This window comes from Mobula hypostoma, chromosome 8, assembly GCF_963921235.1.
Source record: "Mobula hypostoma chromosome 8, sMobHyp1.1, whole genome shotgun sequence".
NCBI classification, from domain to species: Eukaryota; Metazoa; Chordata; class Chondrichthyes; order Myliobatiformes; family Myliobatidae; genus Mobula; species Mobula hypostoma.
Window position 1 is genome coordinate 63,666,483 of NC_086104.1, and position 26,599 is coordinate 63,693,081.

General features: G+C 43.7%; 1 protein-coding gene across 6 annotated transcripts in view; it reads left to right on the forward strand.

Annotated features, from left to right (window-relative positions):
- The window catches only part of si:zfos-1056e6.1 (uncharacterized protein LOC107988029 homolog), a 127,250-nt gene extending 102,941 nt beyond the window's left edge, over window positions 1–24,309 (forward strand). For 5 of the 6 annotated variants that reach the window (XM_063055990.1, XM_063055989.1, XM_063055988.1 and 2 more), the window contains 2 exons: window positions 4,392–4,442; window positions 22,766–24,309. In XM_063055990.1, coding sequence (XP_062912060.1) covers window positions 4,392–4,442; window positions 22,766–22,819 — 105 coding nt within the window. In that variant the 3' untranslated portion in view covers window positions 22,820–24,309. The remainder of the gene's footprint in view (window positions 1–4,391; window positions 4,443–22,765) is intronic. The other variant, XM_063055992.1, reaches the window with a different exon arrangement.
- Window positions 24,310–26,599: the final 2,290 nt, after the last annotated feature.

Sequence of the window (26,599 nt, forward strand, 5' to 3'; positions counted from 1 at the left end):
TTCTGATTTCTGTTAGTTAACCAAAGTTAACTTTGATATACTCATTATCTCGAGTCTTTGTGCACTAACCTTCCATGAGTTCGGAGAAGGACATAAAGGTACAGAAGGCGCTGGCGTGGTGGGCTATGAACAACATGAAGGAAATCTGGAAGTCGAACCTGACCAGATAGCTTAAAAAGAGGATTTTCATAGCAGTCATAGAGTCCATTCTCATGTACGGATGCAAGACGTGGACACTCACCAAGACTATGCGAAAGTCTCTAGATGGTTGCTATACACGAATGCTCTGGATGGCTCTTGATGTGAGTTGGCAACAGCGCATGACCAACGTCAAGCTGTATGACGACCTACTGATGCTCACCACTAAAATCGAGGCGGGAAGACTGCAACTAACAGGGCTGTCTACGCCACCCCGAGCTACCTGCCAGCCTAGTCATCATATGGGAGCCCAAGCATGGGAGGATGAACCCTGGGCGCCCTCCCAAGACTATGGTCAACACGCTCCTAGAAGACAGTAGCACGGTAATGTAGATGAACTGAATATACTGATGAGGGAGAAGTGGAGAGTCCGTCATCATGCCCGACGCCGGCCCCCTAGGCCTGAGTCAATGTTGTAGTAGTACATTTAGATGGAGATGTAAGGTAAAGATATTTCCTCCTCATGTACGTGAAGGATGTAAGAAATAAAGTCAACTCATTTCAATTCAAATCAATAATGTGAAGCATTTTAGTCGCCAGTGGTAATATGTCTCACCCTATGAGAAAGAAGAGCAGTCTGATGTTCAACATAAATATTAATTTGTAGGAAATGCTCCAGTCTTTCTGCTTTCTGCAGACTTTGCTCCCTATGCGACTCCCTTGTCCATTCATCCCTCCCACTGATCACCCTCCTGGCACTTATCCTTGCAAGCAGAACAAGTGTTACACCTGCCCCTACACCTCCCTCTCACCACCATTCAGGGCCCCAAACAGTCCTTCCAGGTGAGGTGACACTTCATGCAGTGTGGCCTCCTGTATATCGGTGAGACCCAACGTAGATTGGGAAACTGTTTGGCTGAACAGCTATGCTCCATCTGCCGGAAGAAGTAGGATATCCCACTAGCCACATATTTTAATTCCACTTCCCATTCCTGTGCTGATATGTCAATCCGTGTCCTCCTCTATTGTCCGATGAGGCCACACTCAGTTTGGAGGAACAACACCTTGTATTCCATCTGGGTAGCCTCCAACATGAGGGCAATGACATCGATTTCTTGAACTTCTGGTAATGCCCCCCCCACTGCCCCCTCCTTCACCAGTACCCATCCTCTCTTCCCTCTCTCCAATCTCCATGCCTGCACATCAACTCCTATGGTGCTCCTCCCCCCCTTTCTCTTTCTTCCACGGCCTTCTATCCCCACCTATCAGACTCCTCCTTCTCTAGCCCTGTATCTCTTTCACCAATCAACTTCCCAGCTATGTACTTCATCCCTCCCAATCCTGGTTTCACTATCACTTTGTGTTTCCCTCTCCCCTCCCCCACCTTTAAAATCTACTCCTCATCTTTTTTCTCCAGTACTGCTGAAGGGCCTCCGCCTGAAATGTCAACTGTACTTTTTTCCATAGATGCTGCCTGGCCTGCTGAGTTCCTCCAGCAATTTGTGTGAGTTATGCAAGTAGTTAGCCAAAGATGTGATGAGCCGTGGTTCATGCAATACTATTTGGTTTCATACATTTGTCGCATTTATTATTTATTCAAAGCAATTCAGAGACTTATATTGGGAATGGCAGGGCTTAATACATCGTACATAGAACAGTACATTACAGCAACAGGCTCTTTGGCCCATAAATTAATTAAAATAATAATTAAATGCCTAACTAAACTAATTCCTTCTGTGTTCACATTGTCCATATCCTTGAATTCTCTGCCGATGTACAACGTTTGTACATATGAAATAGGAGCAGGAGTTGGCCATCTGGCCCGTCGAGCCTTTTCCACCATTCAATAAGATCGTGGCTCATCTCCACCTACCGGCCTTATCCCCATAACCCCTAATTCCCCTACTATGCAAAAATATGTCCACCCTTGTCTTAAATATAGTTACTGAAGCAGCCTCCACAGTTTCATTGGGCAGAGAGTTCCACAGATTCACCACTCTCTGGGAAAAACAGTTCCTCTCATTTCCGTCCTAAATCTACTCCCCTGAATCTTGAGGCTATGTCCCCTAGTTCTCGTCTCACCTTCTAGTGGAAAGAACTTTCCCGCCTCTATCTTATCTATCCCTTTCATAACTTTATATGTTTCTATAAGATCTCCTCTAATTCTTCTGAATTCCAGTGAACACACTCCCAGGTGACTCAATCTCTCGTCATAGTCTAACCCCTTCATTTCTGGAATCAACCTGCTGAACCTCCTCTGCACCGCCTGCAAAGCCAGTATATCCTTCCTCAAGTAAGGAGACCAGGACTGCACGGAGTACTCCAGATTCGGCCTCACCAGTACCCTGTACCGTTGCAGCATAACCTCCCTGCTCTTAAATTCAATCCCTCTAGCATTGAAGGCCAACATTCCGTTTGCCTTCTTGATAGATTGCTGCTGCACCTGCAAACCAATTTTTTGTGATTCATGCACAAGCATTGCCAAGTCACTCTACACAGCAGCATGCTGCAATTTTTTTTTTTACCATTTTAATAATAATCTGCTCTTTCATTTTTCCTTCCAAAGTGGATGATCTTGCATTTTTCAACATTGTACTCCATCTGCCCACTCACTTAACCTATCGATATCTCTCTGCAGGCTTTCCGTATCTTCTACACACTTTGCTTTTCCATTCAATTTAGTATCGTCAGAAAACTTAGGTACACTATACTAGGTCTCCTCTTCCAGATTGTTTATGTATATTGTGAACAGCACCGACCCCTGATTGCCAACCAGAGAAACACCCTTGTATCCCAACTCTCTGCTTTCTATTGGTTAACCAATCCTCTATCCAATCTAATGCATCACCCCCAGCTCTGTGCATCCTTATCTTATGGGTAAGTCTTTATGTGGCACCTTATCGAACGCCTTCTGGAAATCCAGTTAATTAATGTCCATCTGTTCCTCTCTATCCACTGCGCTCGTAATATCCTCAAAGAACTGCAGTAAGCTTGATAAACAGGACCTGCCTTTGCTGAATCCATGCTGCGTCTGCCTGATGAATTCATTTCTTTCCACATTTCTTGCTATTTCTTCTTTAATGATAGCTGATCTAATTTCTTCTTTAATGATGTGCTGACCTAAGAGCCTCTTAAATGCCTTTATCACTTTTTTGCTCCACTGCCACCCCTGACAGTGCACTCAATGCACCCAGCACTCTGTCTGTAAAAAACAAAATGACCCTGCATATCTTATTTGAACTTATCCCCTCCGACTAGCGTTAGGCATTTCAACACTAGGAAATGGATACCAGCTGTCTGCTCTTATCGATTTCTCTCATAATTTTCTATCAAGTGTCCCCCTGTCTGTGCTGCTCCAAGTAAAGCAATCCAAGCTTGTCCAATCTCTCTTTATAGTACATACTCTCTGATCCTGACAAATCTTTTCTGCACCCTGTCCATAACCTTTCGATGATGGGGCAACAAGAAATGAATACAATACTCCATATGAGGCCTAGCTAGAGTTTTATAAAGCTGTAACATAACTTGTTCTAAGAAAGAATTGGACAGACTAGGCTCTATCTGCTAGAGTTTAGAATAATGAGGAAGGGCTTGATTAGAGTTTAGGTAGGATAGGCACTGATTGAGTATTTCCCCATGTGGGAGGATCCAGAACTAGAAGTCACCATGTTAAAAATAAGGAGCCACCAATTTAAGACAGAACTGGGTTGGTTTTATTTTCTCCCTCAGAATGAAGTTTTTGAAATCTTCTTCCTCAAAGCAGAATCTGTCTAATGGGCCACAGCTATTTACTGGTGGAGAGGTAGGGGTAAACCAGGAATGATGCTATCCTTGGAAAAACTGGTAGGTTCTTAGATTGCGTATATTACCGCCATCTCACAGGTAAAGCTTTGGCAATCCATCTAACTCTCTAGATAACAGAATGTTAGGTGTTCGCCATGTTAGGTTGGAAGCAGAATCTTCGAATTTTGTACTCAGGTTTAGATAGATTCACACTAAGCAAGGTTGTGAAAGATTAATTCTATTAATGTATGTAAACTGGAATGTGAAGTTGCGGTCATTATCAAGTTACTCATGATTCTATTGTATGATGGAGTAGACTTGAGGGTAGAGTGGCCTTTTCCTTTATCTAATTCATATGTTTGTAAAACTTTTCTTAATTATAGATTTCATTACTGAAGCAGGATTCTTGTACAGTTTAAAAATGTAAGGATAGAAAATGCAAGTATGTTGACCTGTCTACATTCTTTCAGGAAATGGGGCTGCTGAACCAGAAGCTACATTTCTTAAATCAGAGAATGCAGGTACGTGAGTAGAGATTCACATTAAATGCACTTGAGAATGTCTGGAGCTTACTGAATGAAATATTGACCACCTCTGATAACAGGGCTAAAGATTCTAAGGCCATGAATAACCACTACTCAATCATTATACTGTCAGGAAACACGCTGAGTTATTGCTCCCTTCTTAATTGACAATTGAATGCAGCCATTGCTTTCCAGGAGTGCTTCTATTAAAGTACTGACTACAGCAGTACAAAATTAAACTGCTCAAACACAAGAAAATCTGCAGATGCTGGAATTTCAAGGAACACACATAAAAATTCACCAGAAAATTAAACTGCTGCCTTTTTGGCCGTGGAAGACTCAGTTAAAAGAGCTTCCTAGTTAGCAGCCTAACATTCCGTTATCTAGTCAATTAGATGGATTGCTGAAGCTTTTACCTGTGAGATTAGCGGTAATGTACGTAGTTTAAGAAACCCATCAATTTTTGCTGGGATAACACCATTCCCGGTGTGCCCCTACCTCTCCACCAGTGAATTGTTGTGGCCCATTAGTCAGGTTGCCCATCATCTATTCTCCATCATTCTGTGGGTGTTGCTCTGGATTTCCAGTATCTGCAGTTGTTCTTGTCTCCACCTTTTACTTTACTTTATTGTCACCAAACAATTGATACTAGAGCGTACAATCATCACAGCGATATTTGATTCTGCGCTTCACGCTCCCTGGAGTACAAATCGATAGTAAATAGTAAAAATTTAAATTATAAATCATAAATAGAAAATAGAAAAGGGAAAGTAAGGTAGTGCAAAAAACTGAGAGGCAGGTCCGGATATTTGGAGGGTACAGCCCAGATCCAGATCTCACCTGTAGGATACCTACTGTTAATTCCTTCCCAGGACAGGAAAAGTTTACAGTCATAGAGTCATAGAATATTGATACAGGCCTTTGGCCCAACATGTCAATGCTGGCCACAGTGCCCACCCAGCTAGTCCCAATTTCCTGTGCTTGGCCCATATCCATCTAAGGTATGCCCTTGCATGTATCTATCCAAATGCTTCTTAAATTATACAATTGTGCCTGACTCAGCCACTTCCATATACTCACCACGCTCCATGTGAAATTGATGTCCTCAAGTCCATTTTAAAACTTACCCCTCTCACACTGAATCTATGCCCTAATTTTGGGCTCCCCAAACCGGGGGAAGAGACTGTCAACATCCACCTTATTTTTCTCCTATGCTTCGAGGAGTAACGATGTAGCTTGGCCAATCTCCCCCTATAACTCATGCACTTTAGTCCTGGTAATATCCTCATAAATCTGTTCTGTATTCTTTTTAATTTAAGAACATCTTTCCTCCAACATTGATCAAGGCATGTCAGTGAGTTAGACCAACTTGAAGGGTTTAAAAGGAGACAGCTTTAAAGAGTGGGCGTTGAGTAGAGGTAGACAGAGTAGGAGAGCTTTGTCTCAACAGGGCTTCAGCGATAATGAGTCGAGGCGAGGTAGGTTACCTGTGAAGAATAGAAACAGGAAGTATGTCTGTGAGGCTGGTGTTCTGTGCTGGGTTTCAGATGTGGGAAGTCTGGGAGACTTCCAGCCTCCCGGAAGGCCACATCTGCACCAGGTGCGTCAAGCTGCAGCTCCTTAAGTTCCCTGCGGGTCAGGGAACTGGAGCTGCAGCTCGATGACCTTCATCTGGTCGGGGAAAGTGAGAAGATGATAGAGAGGAGCTATAGGCAAGTAGTCACACCAGGGCCTCAGGAGACAGATAAGTGGATAACAGTCAGGAAAGGGAAGGGCAAGAGTTAGATATTAGAGAGTACCCTGTGGCTGTCCCGCTTAATAGTAAGTACTCCTGTTTGGGTATTGCTGGGGGGGACGGCCTTCCTTAGAGTCAAGTCAGGGCCTTGCCTTGGTACTGGGACCACGTAGCCTAGTACTACCTGGCCTGGGTCGGGTTGTTGGTGACTCAACTGGCACACGCCCTGGTGCACTTCGGTTAACCAGGGAGGAGGGTGTTTAGGCACCCAGCAGGATTGAGAACAAAACTTGTGAAAGGGCGGATTAACTCTTTGTGAGTCAATGGCCACCTACTGTCTGTGTGAGGAGTGGCGCGCCACATGGTCTTTCGTTTCGCGCCTTGTAAGGCATTATGATGACAGACAACCCAACAAACCCTATACTTCCAGAGCCGGGAGTGCTCAGGAACTCTGTGGAACGCCCAGACCCTGGCCTAGACAGGCATTATGAAGATGCAACCTCAAACCCCACTGGGAGGGTTGAGTTCAACAAGGGGGATGAGCAAACTGTGCCTCTTTTGCGCTGTAAGATAAAAACGATCATCTCAACCTTCAGCGCAAACACCATCCGCCTCTTGCCTCGATGCATAGAGTTGGCATCACAGGCAAGCGGCTACGTGATCTCCATCCTGGGTATCCAAGAACACGGTCATGTACACCCTGACGAAGAGATAAGGTTCACAGAGGTAGAGGGGATGCACCTTATCACCTCGTCCACATGGACAGAGCTGACGATGATGTCAGCACAAGGTGGAGTAGGGGTGATGTTGAGCTGCAAGGCGAAGATGGCACTGAGGGGCGTAGTGTCAGTCACTGACAGAATCCTTACTGCGGAATTCGACAGAAACCCGGCAACCTCTGTCATCATCTGTTACTCCCCGCACAACTGCAGCGAGGAGAAGGAGATGGAGACCTTCTACAGTAAACTTCACAAAGCTGTCACTTCAATACTGGCACACATAACTTGCTCTCTGTGCTTGGTGATTTTAATGCCCAGGTCGGACTGGAAGATGTTCCATACTCATACCAATACTTTACCAACAGAAATGGACAATATCTAGTTGATTTCATCTAGGACCACAGTCTCATTGTCGCCAACACACAATTCAAGAAGCGTGATGGTAAACTGTGGATATATGAAAACAGAGCCTCCATCTACAGGAAACAGCTCGATTACATCCTCGTAAGAACAAAATGGCGTAATTGTGTGATCAACACAGAAGCCTACAGCATCTTCAACTCGGTCAGTTCTGACCACAGAGTAGTGTCAATGCAAGTGAGACTGAGCCTGTGGCAACCCAAAGCCACAGGTCCCAAGGAGAAGATAGACTGGAAGGCATTCTCCTCACAACCTATTCTTCAAGCCCAGTACACAGTGGAGGTGAGAAATCGCTTCGGCCCACTGGAAAGGGGAGAGGAAGAGACTGCCACCGACCGCTATCAACAGCTCATAGACGTACACACAGATGCAACAAAGAGTTTGCCTACTGTGAAGCGAATCAAGAAGAGCTGGATCTCGAAACATCCTGACGTCGTCGCAGCAGGAAGTGTGGTCAACGCTTGTCATCCCGACCTTAGAAGGAACGAAACAGAAGGGCTAAGAGACAAGTTCAAGACAGCAAAGAAGAATCTCTTTGCCACCTACGACCGACTGAAGGAAGAGGAACTAGCTGAGAGGATTAGAGAGGTAGAGGCTGCTAATGAAGACAAGCAGCATGGAGAAGCATGGCGCCTAGTCAATGAGATCAGTAGATGGAAGAAGACCCCATCAGGTCAAATAAGTGGTAAAACAACAGAGGACCGTGTCCAGGCATGGTTTACCCACTTTAAGAACCTGCTGGGAAACCCTCCAACGATCACGGAAGAAGAAGAGGACATACCCACGATACTAACGCAAGTAGACATCAATGACGGCCCATTCAGCATTGAGGAACCGAAGAAGGCCAAATATGCACTCAAACAGGGCAGGAGCGCTGGACCAGATGGGATACCACCAGATGTCCTGAAGAACTGCGACCTGGATGACATCTTGCTGGATATATGTAATATGGCACTGATGAAAGTTGACAAACCAGAACAGTGGTAATTCTCAAACATTATCCCAGTCCCCAAGTCTGGATCCCTCACGATGGCAGACAACTACCGTGGTATCAGCTTGACCTGCGTCTTAGCAAAGTTATACAATCGGATGACCTTGAAGAGGATTCACACCGCCATTGACCCTAAGCTAAGATTCAATCAGAATGGTTTTCGGCAGAAGCGCACAACAGTAATGCAAATACTTGCTCTCCGTAGAGTTATCGAGGAAGTCAAGAAGAGCAACCTACTAGCCGTGCTTACTTACATCGATTTTCGCAAAGCTTTTGACTCCATTCACCGAGGTAAAATGCTGAAGATCCTCAAAGCTTACATAGAACATAGAACATAGAATAGTACAGCACAGTACAGGCCCTTTGGCCCACAATGTTGTGCCGACCCTCAAACCCTGTCTCTCATATAACCCCCCACCTTAAATTCCTCCATATACCTGACTAGTAGTTTCGTAAACTTCACTAGTGTGTCTGCCTCCACCACTGACTCAGGCAGTGCATTCCACACACAAACCACTCCCTGAGTAAAAAACCTTCCTCTAATATCCCCCTTGAACTTCCCACCCCTTACCTTAAAGCCATGTCCTCTTGTATTGAGCAGTGGTGCCCTGGGGAAGAGGCGCTGGCTATCCACTCTATCTATTCCTCTTATTATCTTGTACACCTCTATCATGTCTCCTCTCATCCTCCTTCTCTCCAAAGAGTAAAGCCCTAGCTCCCTTAATCTCTGATCATAATGCATACTCTCTAAACCGGGCAGCATCCTGGTAAATCTTCTCTGTACCCTTTCCAATGCTTCCACATTCTTCCTATCGTGAGGCGACCAGAACTGGACACAGTACTCCAAGTGTGGCCTAACCAGAGTTTTATAGAGCTGCATCATTACATTGCGACTCTTAAACCCTATCCCTCGACTTATGAAAGCTAACACCCCATAAGCTTTCTTAACTACCCTATCCACCTGTGAGGCAACTTTCAGGGATCTGTGGACATGTAACCCCAGATCCCTCTGCTCCTCCACACTACCAAGTATCCTGCTATTTTCTTTGTACTCTGCCTTGGAGTTTGTCCTTCCAAAGTGTACCACCTCACACTCCTCCGGGTTGAACTCCATCTGCCACTTCTCAGTCCACTTCTGCATCCTACCAATGTCTCTCTGCAATCTTCGACAGCCCTCTACACTATCTACAACACCACCAACCTTTGTGTCATCTGCAAACTTGCCAACCCACCCTTCCACCCCCACATCCAGTTCGTTAATAAAAATCATGAAAAGTAGAAGTCCCAGAACAGATCCTTGTGGGACACCACTAGTCACAATCCTCCAATCTGAATGTACTCCCTCCACCACGACCCTCTGCCTTCTGCAGGCAAGCCAATTCTGAATACACCTGGCCAAACTTCCCTGGATCCCATGCCTTCTGACTTTCTGAATAAGCCTACCATGTGGAACCTTGTCAAATGCCTTACTAAAATCCATATAGATCACATCCACTGCACTACCCTCATCTATATGCCTGGTCACCTCCTCAAGGAACTCTATCAGGCAGGTTAGACATGATCTGCCCTTCACAAAACCATGCTGACTGTCCCTGATCAAACCATGATTCTCTAAATGCCCATAGATCCCATCTCTAAGAATCTTTTCCAACAGCTTTTCCACCACAGACGTAAGGCTCACTGGCCTATAATTACCCGGACTATCCCTACTACCTTTTTTGAACAAGGGGACAACATTCGCCTCCCTCCAATCCTCCGGTACCATTCCCGTGGACAACGAGGGCATAAAGATCCTAGCCAGAGGCTCAGCAATCTCTTCCTTCGCCTCGTGGAGCAGCCTGGGGAATATTCCATCAGGCCCCAGGGATTTATCCGTCCTAATGTATTTTAGCAACTCCAACACCTCCTCTCCCTTAATATCAACATGCTCCAGAACATCAGCCTCACTCATATTGTCCTCACCATCATCAAGTTCCCTCTCATTGGTGAATACCGAAGAGAAGTATTCATTGAGGACCTCGCTCACTTCCACAGCCTCCAGGCACATCTTCCCGCCTTTATCTCTAATTGGTCCTACCTTCCCTCCTGTCATCCTTTTGTTCTTCACATAATTGAAGAATGCCTTGGGGTTTTCCTTTTCCCTACTCACCAAGGCCTTCTCATGCCCCCTTCTTGCTCTTCTCAGCCCCTTCTTAAGCTCCTTTCTTGCTTCCCTATATTCCTCAATAGACCCAGCTGATCCTTGCTTCCTAAACCTTATGTATGCTACCTTCTTCTACCGGACTAGATTTTCCACCTCACTTGTCACCCATGGTTCCTTCACCCTACCATTCTTTATCTTCCTTACCGGGACAAATTTATTCCTAACATCTTGCAAAAGATCTCTAAACATCGACCACATGTCCATAGTACATTTCCCTGCAAAAACATCATCCCAATTCACACCCACAAGTTCTAGCCTTATAGCCTCATAATTTGCCCTTCCTCAATTAAAATTTTCCTGTCCTCTCTGATTCTATCCTTTTTCATGAAAATGTTAAAGGCCAGGGAGTGGTGGTCACTGTCCCCCAGATGCTCTCCCACTGAGAGATCTGTGACCTGACCCAGTTCATTACCTAGTACTAGATCTAGTATGGCATTCCCCCTAATTAGCCTGTCCACATACTGTGACAGGAATCCGTCATGGACACACTTAACAAACTCTGCCCCATCTATAGCCTTGGAACTAATCAGGTGCCAATCAATATTAGGGAAGTTAAAGTCACCCATGATAACAACCCTGTTATTTTTGCACCTTTCCAAAATCTGCCTCCCAATCTGCTCCTCTGTATCTCTGTTGCTACCAGGGGGCCTATGGAATACCCCCAACAGAGTAACTGCTTCCTTCCTGTTCCTGACTTCCACCCATACTGACTCAAAAGAGGATCCTGCTACATTACCCACCCTTTCTGTAGCTGTATTAGTATCCCTGACCAGTAATGCCACCCCTCCTCCCCTTCCCCCCCGCCCTCTATCCCTTACGGAATGCCAGACCATCTACTGAGAGCAATAGACTCCAGCTATAGCAAAACCATGGCGAAAGTTGTATCACCAGATGGAGAAACAGCAGTGTTCGAGCTCCTAGCTGGTGTGCTGCAAGGAGACACTCTGCACCCTACATCTTTATAATCGTCCTTGATTACGCTCTACATCAAGCTACCAAAGATTATGACAAGCTTGGTTTTACCATAAAACCAGGACAAACCAAAAGGGTCAGACCAGTTACGCTCACAGATCTCGATTTTGCAGATGACATAGTCCTGCTGTCTGACCAGATGGAGGAAGCACAGCAGCTACTGACAAAAGTGGAAATTGAGTGCAGTAAAGTTGGACTTCACCTAAACGCTAAAAAGACAGAGTACATGGTGTTTAACTGCGACGAAGGTACTGTCAAGACCATAAAGAATGATACCATTAAGAAAGTCTTTGACTACAAGTACCTCGGGTCAAGAATGATGAGTTCGGAGAAGGATATAAAGATATGGAAGGTGCTGGCCTGGAGGGCTGTGAACGACGTGAAGGAAATCTGGAAGTCGAGCCTGACCAGAGGGCTTAAAAAGAGGATCTTCATAGCAGTCATAGAGTCCATTCTCACGTACGGATGCGAGACATGGACACTCATCAATACTATGCGAAAGTCTCTAGATGGTTGCTATACACGAATGCTCTGGATGGCTCTTGACACGAGTTGGCAACAGCAGATGACGAACGTCGAGCTCTATAACGACCTACCGATGCTCACCACTAAAATCGAGGTGAGAAGACTGCAACTAGTGGGGCACTGTCTACACCACCCCGAGCTACCTGCCAGCCTAGTGATCACATGGGAGCCCAAGCACGGGAAGATGAACCCTGGGCGCCCTCCCAAGACTATGGTCAACACGCTCCTAGAAGACAGCAGCATGGCTAATGTAGATGAACTGAACACACTGATAAGGGAGAGGGAGAAGTAGAGAGTCCGTCATCGTTCCCGACGCCGGCCCCCTAGGCATGAGTCAACGTTGAAGTAGTAGTAGTTGGATGACCTAGCAGATAAAAGCCACAGTGGTCAGATCGCTGCCACAGAGTCTGGCTCTGTAGATTAGCAGGGAACTGGGGAGAAGAGGTGTTCCTCATGCCATCAGGTTGGAGGCTACCCAGACGGAATATAAGGTGTTGCTCCTAAATATATAAATACGTAAATATATATATATATATCTATATATTGGCGAGACCCGACGCAGACTGCGAGACCGCTTTGTTGAACACCTACGCTCTGTCCGCCAGAGAAAGCAGTATCTCCCAGTGGCCACACATTTTAATTCCACATCCCATTCCCATTCTGACATGTCTATCCATGGCCTCCTCGACTGTAAAGATGAAGCCACACTCAGGTTGGAGGAACAACACCTTATATTCCATCTGGGTAGCCTCCAACCTGATGGCATGAACATTGACTTCTCTAACTTCCGCTAATGCCCCACCTCCCCCTCGTACCCCATCCGTTATTTATTTTTATACACACATTCTTTCTCTCACTCTCCTTTTTCTCTCTCTGTCCCTCTGACTATACCCTTTGCCCATTCTCTGGTCTCCCCCCCACCCTTGTCTTTCTCCCCGGGCCTCCTGTCCCATGATCCTCCCATATCCCCTTTGCCAATCATCTGTCCAGCTCTTGGCTCCATCCCTCCCCCTCCTGTCTTCTCCTATCATTTTGGATCTCCCCCTCCCCCTCCCACTTTCAAATCTCTTACTAGCTCTTCCTTCAGTTAGTCCTGACGAAGGGTCTCGGCCTGAAACATCGACTGTACCTCTTCCTATTGATGCTGCCTGGCCTGCTGTGTTCACCAGCAACTTTGATGTGTGTTTTTTCTCTAAACGATTTAGTAGGTAGATCTTGCCTTTCACTGAGGTCGAGGTAGGGGATCTTGGGCTTAAAAAGGTTGGTGACCAGTAGTCTACTGAGGCTCTGTGAGTGGAAGTTAGGAACAGGAAGGGGTCAATAACTGTACTGGGTGTTTTTTATAGACCACCCAATAGTAACAGGGACATCAAGGAGCAGATAGGGAGACAGATTCTGGAAAGGTGTAATAATAACAGGGTTGTTGTGGTGGGAGATTTTAATTTCCCAAATATTAATTGGCATCTCCCTAGAGCAAGGGGTTTAGATGGGGTGGAGTTTGTTAGGTGTGTTCAGGAAGGTTTCCTGACATAATATGTAGATAAGCCTACATGAGGAGAGTCTGTACTTGATCTGGTATTGGGAAATGAACCTGGTCAGGTGTCCGGTCTCTCATTAGGAGAGCAGTTTTGAGATAGTGATCACAATTCTACCTCCTTTACCATAGCATCAGAGAGGGATAGGAACAGACAAGTTAGGAAAGCGTAATTGGAGTAAAAGGAAATATGAAGCTATCAGGCAGGAACTGGAAGCATTAAGTGGGAACAGATGGTCTCAGGGAAATGTACGGCACAAATGTGGCAAATGTTCAGGGGATATTTGTGTGGCATTCTGCATAGGTACGTTCCAATGAGACAGAGAAAGGATGGTAGGGTACAGGAACTGTGGTGTACAAATGCTGTTGTAAATCTAGTCAAGAAGAAAAGAAAAGCTTACGAAAGGTTCATAAAACTAGGTAGTGATAGAGATCTAGAAGATTATAAGGCTAGCAGGAAGGAGCTTAAGAATGAAATTAGGAGAGACAGAAGGGGCAATGAGAAGGCCTTGGCAAGCATGATTAAGGAAAACCCCAAGGCATTCTACAGGTATGTGAAGAGCAAGAGGATAAGACATGAGAGAATAGGACCATTCAAGTGTGACAGTGGAAAAGTGTGTATGGAACCAGAGGAGATAGCAGAGATAATAATGAATACTTTGATTCAGGATTCACTATGGAAAAGGATCTTGGTGATTGTAGGGATGACTTATGGTGGATTGAAAAGTTTGAGCATCTAGATATTAAAAAAGAGGATTTGCTGAAGCTTTTGGAAAGCATCAAGTTGGATAAGTCTCTGGAATCGGATGAGTTGTCTTTTAAGAGACTGCTGAATAGGTACATGGAGCTTAGAAAAAAAGAGGGCTATGGGTAACCCTAGGTAATTTTTAAGTAAATACATGTTCGGCACAGCATTGTGGGCCGAAGGGCCTGTTTTGTGCTGTAGGTTTTCTATGTTTCTTAACAGGGTGACCAAAACTATACACTGTACTCCAAGTGTGACCTTTCCACCAACTTAGATAAATGAAACATAATGTCGCCACATCTTTACTCATTGCTCTGACTGATGAAGGTCTGTATACTAAACATCACCTGTGACATTGCTTTCAGCGAACCATGTACTTGTATTCCTCAGTCCTTCTGTTCCACTACACTCTGCAGTGCCCTACCATTCAAAGTACAAGTCCTATACTAGTTTGACTATCCAAAATGCATCACTTCATACTCATCTGTATTGAAATTCATCTTCCACTCCTTGACCCACTTCTCAAACTAATTAAGATTTCCCTGTAATCTACAGTAACATGCTTCATGATTAATGACACCTAACTTGTGTCATGCATAAATGTGTTGATTAAGCCTCATGCATTTGCATCCAAATCATTTATATAAATAGCAAATAACAAGGGTCGCAACACACCACTAGTTACCAGACCCCAATCTGAAAACAACCTTCAAGCACCATCCTCTCTTTTTTATCTCTGAGCCAATTTTGAATCCACCTCGCTAGTTCTGACTGGATTTCAATGGACCTAACCTTATGGACTAGCTCAGCGGTCCCCAACCACCAGGCCGCAAAGCATGCGTTATCGGGCCGTGAGGGAACGATATGATTTGGCCATATGAGTCAGCTGCACCTTTCCTTATTCCCTGTCACGGCCACTGTTGAGCCATTACGCATGCGAGGTCAATTTCTGCGCGTCATCCATGTCAACGTGGGAAGGAGATCAACTCCTCGAGCTTGCAAATGACGACGGGCTGAAAAGTATGTTTGACATAACATCTCTGCCGGCATTCTGGATCAAAGTCAAGGCTAAATATCCCGAGATAGCCACAAAAGCACTGAAAACGTTGCTTCCAACATATTTCTGCGAAGCGCAGTTTTCTGCAATGAATGCAACGAAAACTAAATTACGGAATAGACTAGACATAAAGAACCCCCTTCGAGTATCGCTGTCTCCCATCACCCCTCGACGGGACTGTCTTGTTACGGAGAAACAAGCCCAGGGCTCCCACTGATTCAGCGATATTGGTGTGTTGCAATGATTTTATATGTTCATATGGGGAAAATATGTGCTGTGTGTTTAATATCCAAACATTACTTAAAATGTTATGATGCTATTGACTTAAGTGACTTTTATAACCATATAACAATTACAGCACGGAAACAGGCGATCTCGGCCCTTCTAGTCCGTGCTGAATGCTACTCTCACCTAGTCCCACCGACCTGCACTCAGCCCATAACCCTCCATTCCTTTCCTGTCCATATACCTATCCAATTTTTCTTTAAATGATAATATTGAACCTGTTTCTGCCACTTCTACTGGAAGTTCGTTCAACACTTACTTCAAGCTCCCCTGTCCTCCCCTGATAATGGACTGTATTCATGCGAGGAAAGTATGCACTGTGTGTTTAATATTAAATTCGTTAGATAAACCCTTTTAGAAACGAAACTGAGTGTATTAGCCACTTATCACCTATATTCTGGTTGTGATTAACACCCCCCCCACAGAATTGCCAAAAATGATTTGCAGGAAACAAGATCGGCAGGCGCACGCATACGCACGTTGCGCATGCGCGCTGGTGCACGCGCAAGGCTTCATGGTCATCGTAGTCTTTCTCGGAGTAAACACAACGTATTTGACTGCTACTCTTGTCCGTTGGCAACCCTACCCCCTGCCCCCCCCAACCCCCGCGTCGGCCGGTCCACAAGAATAAACCGGTCCGCAGTGCAAAAAAGGTTGGGGACCCCTGGACTAGCTTACCATGCGGGACATCATTGAAAGTCTTGCTAAAATCCAAATAGATAACATCCAAGAAACTCTAAAATATTTGCCAAGCATGACTTTTCTTGCACAAAAGCATAATGATTCCTCCTGATCAGATTTTGTCCATCCAAATGCTGATAGATCTTGTCCTTAAGAATTGCCCCCAGTAACTACTACTGACATCAAGCTAATTGGCCTGTAATTGCTGTTCTGTCTTTGATTTCTGTTGAAACTAAACCTTGTTTCCTATTTAGTTTATTTTTCCACTTACTCTGACACTTCCTCCTCATTTCAACATCCTCCTGAAGGGCATGTAGATACAAAGGAAACAGGATATATTGATTCAGAAAATCGCTGTAAGTTGAAGGGCCTGCTGAGAAAATGTTTACTAAAGCTTATGTTCTCTTGATTGCTTATTAGAGATACCGAGTGCAAACTCAGGAAGGTTATGTTGTACTTGTGTAAAACTGGAAATCTGGCGAGATTTCAACTGGAGTATTGTGTTCAATCAAGGTCATCTAATTTTAGGATGGAAGTGAAGGCTTGGAAGAGAGTACAGAAAATCTGTACTGAAATGATTTCAAATGCAAGGAATTTCAGCTACAGCAGAAAAATCTGGGTTTGCTCTCCTGGGAGTGACAAAGGTGGAGAGGAGATCTGGTAAAACTGTATTAGATCAAGATTGCAACACACATAAAAGTTGCTGGTGAACACAGCAGGCCAGGCAGCATCTCTAGGAAGAGGTGCAGTTGACGTTTCAGGCCGAGACCCTTCGTCAGTTAGTCCTGACGTCGACTGCACCTCTTCCTAGAGATGCTGCCTGGCCTGCTGCGTTCACCAGCAACTTTTATGTGTGTTGCTTGAATTTCCAGCATCTGCAGAATTCCTGTTGTTTTAGATCAAGATTGGTTTAGGTGGAGTAAATTCAGGAGAGTTGGCATTAACAGCTAAATCCTAGTATTTGAATGAAGATTTTAAGTAAAACATACAAGAAGGATTCAAGGAAGGCCCTAAATATGAGAATGTTGTTGAGGTTTGGAATTTGCTGTCACAGTGTGCGCTCACAGGAACGGACCCAAGTGCATTCTCTGTCACAGCAGTTGCTGGCACCAACTCAACCGGGTGCAGCGGAAGGCGGCCTCAGTCACTAGAAACGTTGACAGCAACTCGACCCCAAGAGCAGAAAGCAGCAGATTCCCCGTGAAGAGATAGAAACAAGAGTTTAGACAAAGGAATACCAAAAGAATCTCGGAAGAACTGTTATTAAGACAGCAATTAGTATATACAGGTGCTCAAGGAACTGAGAAGTCCAATGCTCTACGACAAGCTGCAGAGGCCTGTAGGCTCATGATGGCCCAGGGAGCCTGGAGACCTTGAGGCAGGTTTGGAAACCCTGGCACAATCCTGATGCTTCTCGAGTCAGGTCTGGAAAACTTAGCACAGATATCATGCTTCTTGAAATAGGTCTGGAAACTCCAGCAAAGAGCTCATGCTTCTTGGAGCGGGTCTGGAAAACTCGGCACAGACCAGATGCTTCTTGGAATAGAGCGTATAGCTTCCAAACATTGCATATAATTTGAAAACGTTGCATAAAATGGGAGACCTTACGAACCTTGTTGACTCACAGAAAAACATCATGAATGTAGACTGGAGAAGCTCAGAATAAAGCCTTCGGGAACCTCTCAGAATGAAGCCTTCACTGGGTCCATTATTAGCGGAGTTATTCTGTCACAGTGTGCATTCACAGGACTGGCCTCAAGTGCAAAGTAACCGCAGGCTCTCTCTGTCACAGCAGTTGCTGGCAGTGACTCAACCGGGTGTGGCGGAAGGGGGCCTCAGTCATGGGAAGCGTTGAGAGCGACTCGACCCCAGGAACAGAGAGCAGCAGATTCCCTGTGAAGAGACAGAAAAAAGAGGTTAGACATAGGAATACAGGTTTCCTCCGCCATCCGAAGGTAGAGCGTTCCTATGAAATGGGTCGTAAGCCGAAACGTCGTAAAGCGAAGAAGCAATTACCATTTATTTATATGGGAAAATTTTGTGAGTGTTCACAGACTCAAAAATAACCTACCAAATCATGCCAAATAACACATAAAACCTAAAATAACAGTAACATATAGTAAAAGCAGAAATAATATGATAAATACACAGCCTATATAAAGTAGAAATACTTTTCCATAATCATTGCAGCGAAAATCTCTCGCAGTTGCTTCACGTTCATTTCGCTACTGCACTCGGTTTCGATTGTTATCCTTTCCTCTTCCAATTGCATCAGCTCTTCATCTATCAGTTCTTGGTCATGGGATGCCAAAACCTCTTCAACATCATCTTCGTCAGCTTCCACAAGCCAAACTCACGTTGTCCTTACTTCGTTCACCATGATCAAAACGCTTAATTATGTCTAGTTTTACGCTAAGTGTAACACCTTTACGAGCTCTTTCAGGCTTTTCCAATACCTCAGAACTCATCTGGCAAACGGCTGCTCAAAGGCTCGTGTTAAAGCAATGCCGTTCCGAATCCGGGGGAGGGCGGCTGCTCAGGGCGCGCGCTACTTTTTATCACGCGCTGATTTTTTCGCGCACTGATTTTTTTCGTAACAGTGAAAACACGTTCTGTTAGTGAAAACAGGGTACTAATGTAGGTCTTTCGTAACAGTGAGGTTTCGTAAAGCGAACGTTTGAAAAGCGGGGGACACCTGTACTAGCAGAGCTTTGGAGGAATGACTGAGTGACACCGCAAGACAAATCATTCTCTCCAACACAATAACACTAAATGAGAGTTCTCTTTAAATAATCACAGAATATGAGAAACCCGTGCCAGTCACAGTTAACTGACCAGATAAATCAGAAAGCAAAGGGCTTAACAACTCTTATTAAGACAACAGTTAGTAAATTCAGGTGCTCGAGAAACCTAGAAGCCAAAAGCTCTATGGTAAGCCGTAGGGGCCTGCAGACTCATGACATTTGCTGCTAGTAAGTGTGGTGGAGGTAGAATAAATCTACATTCAAAATGAAATTGGACAGGAACACATTGGTCTATGGGGAAAGAGCAGGGAATGGAATTGATCAGATATTTCTGCCAATACAGGGTTGGTTTGATTGAGCAGTCTTTTTCTGTTGTCTTTTGCACACTGGGTGAACACCTACATTGGCGCAGTTTTTATTGAAACTATTATGGTTATTAGTATGATTATATTGAGTATGCCTGCAAGAAAATGAATCTCAGGTACTGTTACAAGAATCACCCTTGTAATAATAATCAGGGAGGCACAGAGAGAATCTCTAATTATTGATAAGTACCTTCATTCTCTCAACAGAAGAACTTGTCAACTTACACAACTAAGTACTTGTGTGCACACCTACTAAATTTTCCTGAACATCCATGAACAGTCAAAGTACAGAAAATATATTACCAGTCAAAAAGGAGTTTCTGCTGCTGGGGCCGTATGTTCCTTGTAGTCCGGTTTCGAATTTCTACATGTCCATGGGGCACCTCACATCCATGACGGTGAATTTCCTACTGAGTCATCGCTGTCTTCTATGTGAAAACCTTTGCTTTTGTACTAATTTCTTACCAATTCAAATATTGCATTCCAGTGTCATTGGCTATTGGTCAACTCTCTGACCTTTAACCCCTTTTTATTGACTCAGCTCCAGGCCAGCACCCATTTATTGCCCTCTTCCAGCAAGTCACAATCAGTAATTTATAGCTCTTTGTTCTCAATCAGCAACCACCTTGCATCATGCAGGGCAAATACAGACCTCAACAGTCACAAACCCGCATGTTATATCCATCCAAAGAACACCTCTCAAATAACTTCTTATTTGGAAATGATCTCTAGTCCAGCAGAAGATATCTGTAGGGGCCGGTAGTGCTGAGGAAGCAGAGAGTCTGCAGAGAGACTTGGATAGATTGGGAGAATGGGCAAAGAAGTGACAAATGAGATACAATGTTGGAAAGTGTATGGTTATGCACTTTGGTAGAAGAAATAAACAGGCAGACTATTTTTTAAATGGGGAGAGAATTCAAAGTTCTGAGATGCAACGGGACTTGGGAGTCCTCATGCAGGATACCCTTAAGGTTAACCTCCAGGTTGAGTGGGTGGTGAAGAAGGCGAATGCAATGTTGGCATTCATTTCTAGAGGAATAGAATATAGGAGCAGGGATGTGATGTTGAGGCTCTATAAGGCACTGGTGAGACCTCACATGGAGTACTGTGTCAGTTTCGGGCTCCTTATTTAAGAAAGGATGTGCTGAATTTGGAGAGGGTTCAGAGAAGGTTCACTAGAATGATTCCGGGAATGAGAGGGTTAACATATGAGGAACGTTTGACCGCTCTTGGACTGTACTCCTTGGAATTTAGAAGAATGAGGGGGGACCTCATAGAAACATTTCGGATGTTGAAAGGCATGGACAGAGTGGATATGGCAAAGTTGTTTCCCATGGTGGGGGAGTCTGGTACGAGAGGGCATAACTTAAGGATTGAAGGGCACCCATTCAGAACAGAGATGCAAAGAAATTTTTTTAGCTAGAGGGTTGTGAATCTGTGGAATTTGTTGTCACGGGTGGCAGTGGAGGTCAAATCATTGGGTGTATTTAAGGCAGAGATTGATAGATATCTGAGTAGCCAGGGCATCAAAGGTTATGGTGAGAAGGCGGGGGAGTGGGACTAAATGGCAGAATGGATCAGCTCAAGATAAAATGGCAGAGCAGACTTGATGGGCCGAATGGCCGACTTCTGCTCCTTTGTCTTATGGTCTTATGGTCTTAAGACTCTGGAGCTTTCAAACACTTGACTTTAAAACACTGATCAAGCCAAATGTCTATAGCTCATAAAATGTAGAACATAAAGTCTCTTCATAAAATGGCAGCCTCCATCTCCTCCCTCATGGCAAGCTCAAAGGCAATTGGTCTGTCTGCTTTCATTGTCCTTGATTTACTCAAATTCACTGATTTGTAGACTGTAGTTCTTTCTGACCATCAGGGCCTTGATAATAAATTTGCTTTGAACTTTGATTACAATGGACTGATAAATTAATTAATCCTGGCTCTGTAGAATTTCTGACTAGCAAATTCAGTAAATGATGAAAGACTGGAATTCCTTATATTGAGATGAAAACCCTTCCCCTTCTCTCTACCCTTCTTTGCTACAAAGTGTTGCATCTCACTAGTGCCCAAAGACCTGATGGGCATGACTTTGTTTCTGATGAAATCACTTTTCTCAGACTGAAGCTCGTTTGTAACTTGGAAGCCTCAAAAATAGGTTATTTTAATACCACAAAATAGTTTTCAAAGAAACAAAATGCTTAAAATGAAGACATAAGAATAATGTTTTCTTATGGATGTAATTGAACATCATGTAGCTGCAAGAAATATCCAGAGCTGGCCATGGAAAATACCATGGAAAATCACAATGCAGGATTAGAACAAGCATAAAGTGTAAGTATAATTGCTAATGTCCGAATTTAATCTTACTTCTAGCAAACTCAGGAGGAATCAAAGCGGGTCTGAGAAATCAGAAGTAAAATCTGCATACAAATGACAAGGTCTCTTTAAAATTGATATCTAAGTAAAAAAAGGTGAACATGCTGGCTAATTTATTGTTGAAACAATTATTGTCAAAAGGCTGAACCAGGGGATAGTACTTGGCATTCAGTAGTGACCAAAATTGGAGTTCTGGACTCGAGGCTAAGGGAAGCATTGGGTTCTGGAGATGAGTGTGACACAGTTTGAGAAGAGAGGAAGGTTAAAGTTAGAGCATGGAGCTGACCTTGGCATTTGTAGTGAGATTTGATTTTGGAGTGTCTGAGGAGATGAACCACATTTGACAAAAGGGAGGAAGAAGAGACACTCATTCTTAAGTCACATGTTGTTTTGTTGTAAAATGTAGTTTTCAAAGATCAAAGTTCAAACTTTCAAAGTAAATTATCAAAGTACATATATGTCACCATATGCTACCTTGAGATTCATTTTCTTGCAGGCATTCACAGTAGAACAAGTAAATACAATAGAATCGATGAAATACTACAAAAAAAAACAAAAATGGACAATAACCAATGTGCAAAAGACAAACTGTTCAAATACAAAAGAACCAATAACAAATTAATAACACTGAAAACATGAGTTGAGGAGCCCTTGAAAGTGAGTCCATAGATTGTGGTTATCAGTTCAGAATTGAGGTGAGCGATTATCTATGTTAATTGAGGAGCCTGATGATTGAAGGGAAGTAACTGTTCCTGAATCTGGTGGTGTGGGATCTAAGGCTCTTTTACCTCCTTCCTGATGGCAGCAGCAAGAAGAAAGCAAGGCCTGGATGGTAGAAAGATCAGTTTAGATATTTTAAATTAATACTTGGCTTCTTGATAATGTAATTTCTTATAATTTTAATTATGTGTGTTTACCAAAAGAGAGATGTATGTTTTCCTCATTGACATCTCTCTTCCTCTCTCCTAGGTTGCTGACACCCACATTTGGAAAGGCATGTTTAAATGTCCGCCACTTTGGTGAAGTTGCCAGATCCAACATCCAGTTTTCTTTATATTTATTTAAATACAACAAAGATGAAATTTGTCCTCTTTTTTGTGTTAAATAGCATATAGTAACAAATTTGCTCTACATTTCTGGTTTGTGAAATTTAGTTTCATTATCTGCAGAATTATAACATTGCATGTAATAGAGGATGAATATATGGTCTTTGCAAAATGTACTGTAAATGTGATACTACAGGAGATTTTTTTGACTGTTTTGCTGTTATTCAGGAAATATTGTTCTTGCAGGTTCAAAGCAGTATTTCAAAGAAGTGGATAAATGACATGCCAGCATATAATGGGCCAATAAAATTGTTCAGAGGACTCAAAACAGAAGTGTAAATCTAGTGTAAGACAGGTTAGCTGAGGGTGAGTAATTTTGTGCAACATTTCTGGGTGCCTTAGGTGACATTCCTAAGTTTAGCTCCTCATTTTTTTCTGATATAGATCTCCCTCAAATGAGGTGAACAGGATGCAGCAGGGCCAAGAAAAGAAAAATCTTACATACTCAGAACAAACACAGTTTCCCCCTGTTGTTTATAAGGCCATGGGTCAATATATTATTTGTCCTCATTGAGATCCCTGCCCTCCAACAATCCAAAAAATAGCCCCACTTGTTTGTCTTGACTGTTTTGCTTATGGATTATGTCATTATGTCACTTGTGTATTTAAAATAATCTCAATGACATTTCGGAGTTTCTGGTTTATTGCTCTCTTAAGAAGGTCAACTAAGTTTCATGCTTAAGGAGAGGGGGTTGCATTGGGCTGAATTCTACCTTCCTCTTGCAGATATCTTGTAAGTATCAGGTCACCTCTGACTTCCATGCTTGTACAATGCATTTTATAAATCAGGAACATGTCGGAGATCAGATGACCCTGCGTATGGAATATGAAAGCCTGCCCCTAACCATCTTATCTTGTTACCAACCATGATTGTTGGGTATAACCCATGAATAATGTCACTGACCTGGATGGAAAAGTTAACTAAAGACAATTCTGTTTTATTTCTATTTTAATGATTTTAATTATTACTTAAAATATTTTAGTATTTATAGCTTTTCAATGTATTTTAATGTATTTTTGTTTAAATCTATTAGATTTTGTTTAAGCAATACACACAAAATACTGGAGGAACTCAACAGGCCAAGCAGCATCTATGGAAAAGAGTAAACAGTTGATGTTTCAGGTCGAGACTCTTTGGCCTGAAATGTCGACTGTTTACTCTTTTCAGAGTAGGACCTCAGGATTTGCCGCATGTCTATGTAGTTTTCCTCAGCTTGCACGAACAAGCAGATGTGGTATAGAGTTTTGCCTGAATTGTAGGCTTGAACTTATGTTCATATAAGGATCTCCTTGGTAATTTAGTGGGCCAAAAGCCTGGCCCTGGATTGTCTTTCTAACACTATCTCTATATCAAGGATCAATTTTATCCGCCATGTATGTTTACATATATTGGGAATCGGCTTTGGTGTGTTGGTGCAACAATTCACAATTATTAAAAATAAAGAATATAAAAAAAGTTAGGCGTACAGATATGGAATAAAGGTACATAGATACGGTATGTCAATACCAGCATGTATTTACAGTGTAAAGTGTTCCCAATACAACACAGAAATGGAGGGGGAGGAGGTGGCTGACAAGAATGATTGATCAGATTAACTGCTTAGAGGAAGAAGCTTTTAAGATGACATGAAGTTTTTGTTTTAATAGCCCATTAGAGATTTTCAGATGGAAGCTTTGGAGAGGTCTGTTTGCTGGGTGGGTAGTGACCACAATGATTTTTCCTGCCCACCTTATCCTCAACCCATACAAGCCCTGCAGTGATGATGCACTGAAGACAACGACCTTTTCTGCTGTGCTCACAGTTAGCTGTAGTTTTTGAATTCTGTGAGTGAATGCTGCTCCAAACCAGGCTGATGTGAGGATGCTCTCTATGTTGTCAGTGTAGAATTGCACCAGTATGTTTTGGGGAAGATGGAATTTTCCTATCTGCTGCAAGAAGTACATTCTGTGCCAAGCCTTTTTGTTAACAAAGGAGATATGGTTCTCCCACATGAATTGAATTGAATTGAAGTGACTTTATTACTTACATCCTTCATATACATGGGGAGGGAACATCGACTCAGACCATGAGGGGCCTGCGTCGGGCATTTTCATGCCTTGCAAGGCGCAGATTGGAAGTCTGTGTGGGGCGCTACTCCTTGCACAGACTAGAGCAATGTGTGATTAAGTGCCTTGCTCAAGGGCACAAACACACTGCCACAGCTGAGACTCGAAATAGCAACCTTGAGGTAACTAGACGAATACCTTAACCACTTGGCCACATGCCCAACATGAGGAGTAAAAATCTTTGCATTGGGTCTCCGTCTAAATGTGCAATGTACAATTTATAGTAATTTATGATAAATAGTATGTACAACAGGACAATTAATAGAAATACAGTAGTGTCGACGTGAATTAATCAGTCTGATGGCCTGGTGGAAGAAGTTGTCCTGTTGGTCCTGGCTTTTATGCTGAGGTACCGTTTCCCGGATAGTATCAGCTGGAACAGTTTGTGGTTGGGATGACTCGGGTCCCCAAAGATCCTACGGGACCTTTTTACATATCTGTCTTTGTAAATATCCTGAATCATGGGAAATTCACATCTACAGATGCGCTGGGCTGTCCGCACCACTCTCAGCAGAGTCCTGTGATTGAGGGAAGTACAGTTCCTGTACCAGGCAGTGATGCAGCCAGTCAGGATGCTCTTAATTGTGCCCCTGTAGAAAGTTCTTAGGATTTGGGGGCCCATACCAAACTACTTCAACCGTCTGAGGTGAGAGAGGCACTGTTGTGCTTTTTTCACCACACAGCCGCTGGTATGTACAGACCACATGAGATCCTCGGTGACGTTGATGCTGAGGAACTTAAAGCTGTGCACTCTCTTGACACCAGATCCATTGAAGTCAATAGGGATTAGCCAGTCTCCATTCCTCCTGTAGCCCACAACCAGCTCCTTTGTTTTTGCAACATTGAGGGAGAGGTTGTTTTCTTGACACCACTGTGTCAGGGTGATGACTTCTTCTCTGCAGGCTACGTGATTATTATTTGAGATTAGGCCAATCAGTGTAATGTTGTCAGCAAATTTTATTAGCAGATTGGAGCTATGGGTGGCGACACAGTCGTGGGTATACAGAGAGTAAAGGAGGGAGCTTAGGACACAGCCCTGAGGGGCACTTGTGTTGAGGGTCAGAGGGGCAGAGGTGAGGGAGCCCTCTCTTACCACCTGCCGGCAATCTGACAGGAAGTCCAGGATCCATCTACACAAGGCAGAGTAAAGGCCGAGGTCTCTGAGCTTCTCGTTGAGCCTGGACGGAATTACAGTGTTGAATGCTGAACTGCAGTCCAAGAACAGCATTCTCACATAAGCATCTCACATGAGGTGAAATAATGATACCTAGGAACCTGAATGTTGTAATGGTGCTAACTGTAGAATTGTTGATGATGCATAGGTAGAAAGGAGATGTATTTCTGCTGAAGTTAATATCATCTCCATGGTTTTGAGTCATTCAGCTCAAGCTGTGGTTGCACCAGGACACAAGCTCGTATACTTCCTGGTGGTACTTGGATGCTTTGTGTCTGGTGATTAATCCTATGACAGTAGTGTTTTCTATAAACTTTATCAGTTTAAGTGATGGCTCACTGGAGATGTGGTCATTGGTATACAGAGAAAATAGGAGAGGAGGGAACACACCCCTATGATGCACCAGTACCGACTGAG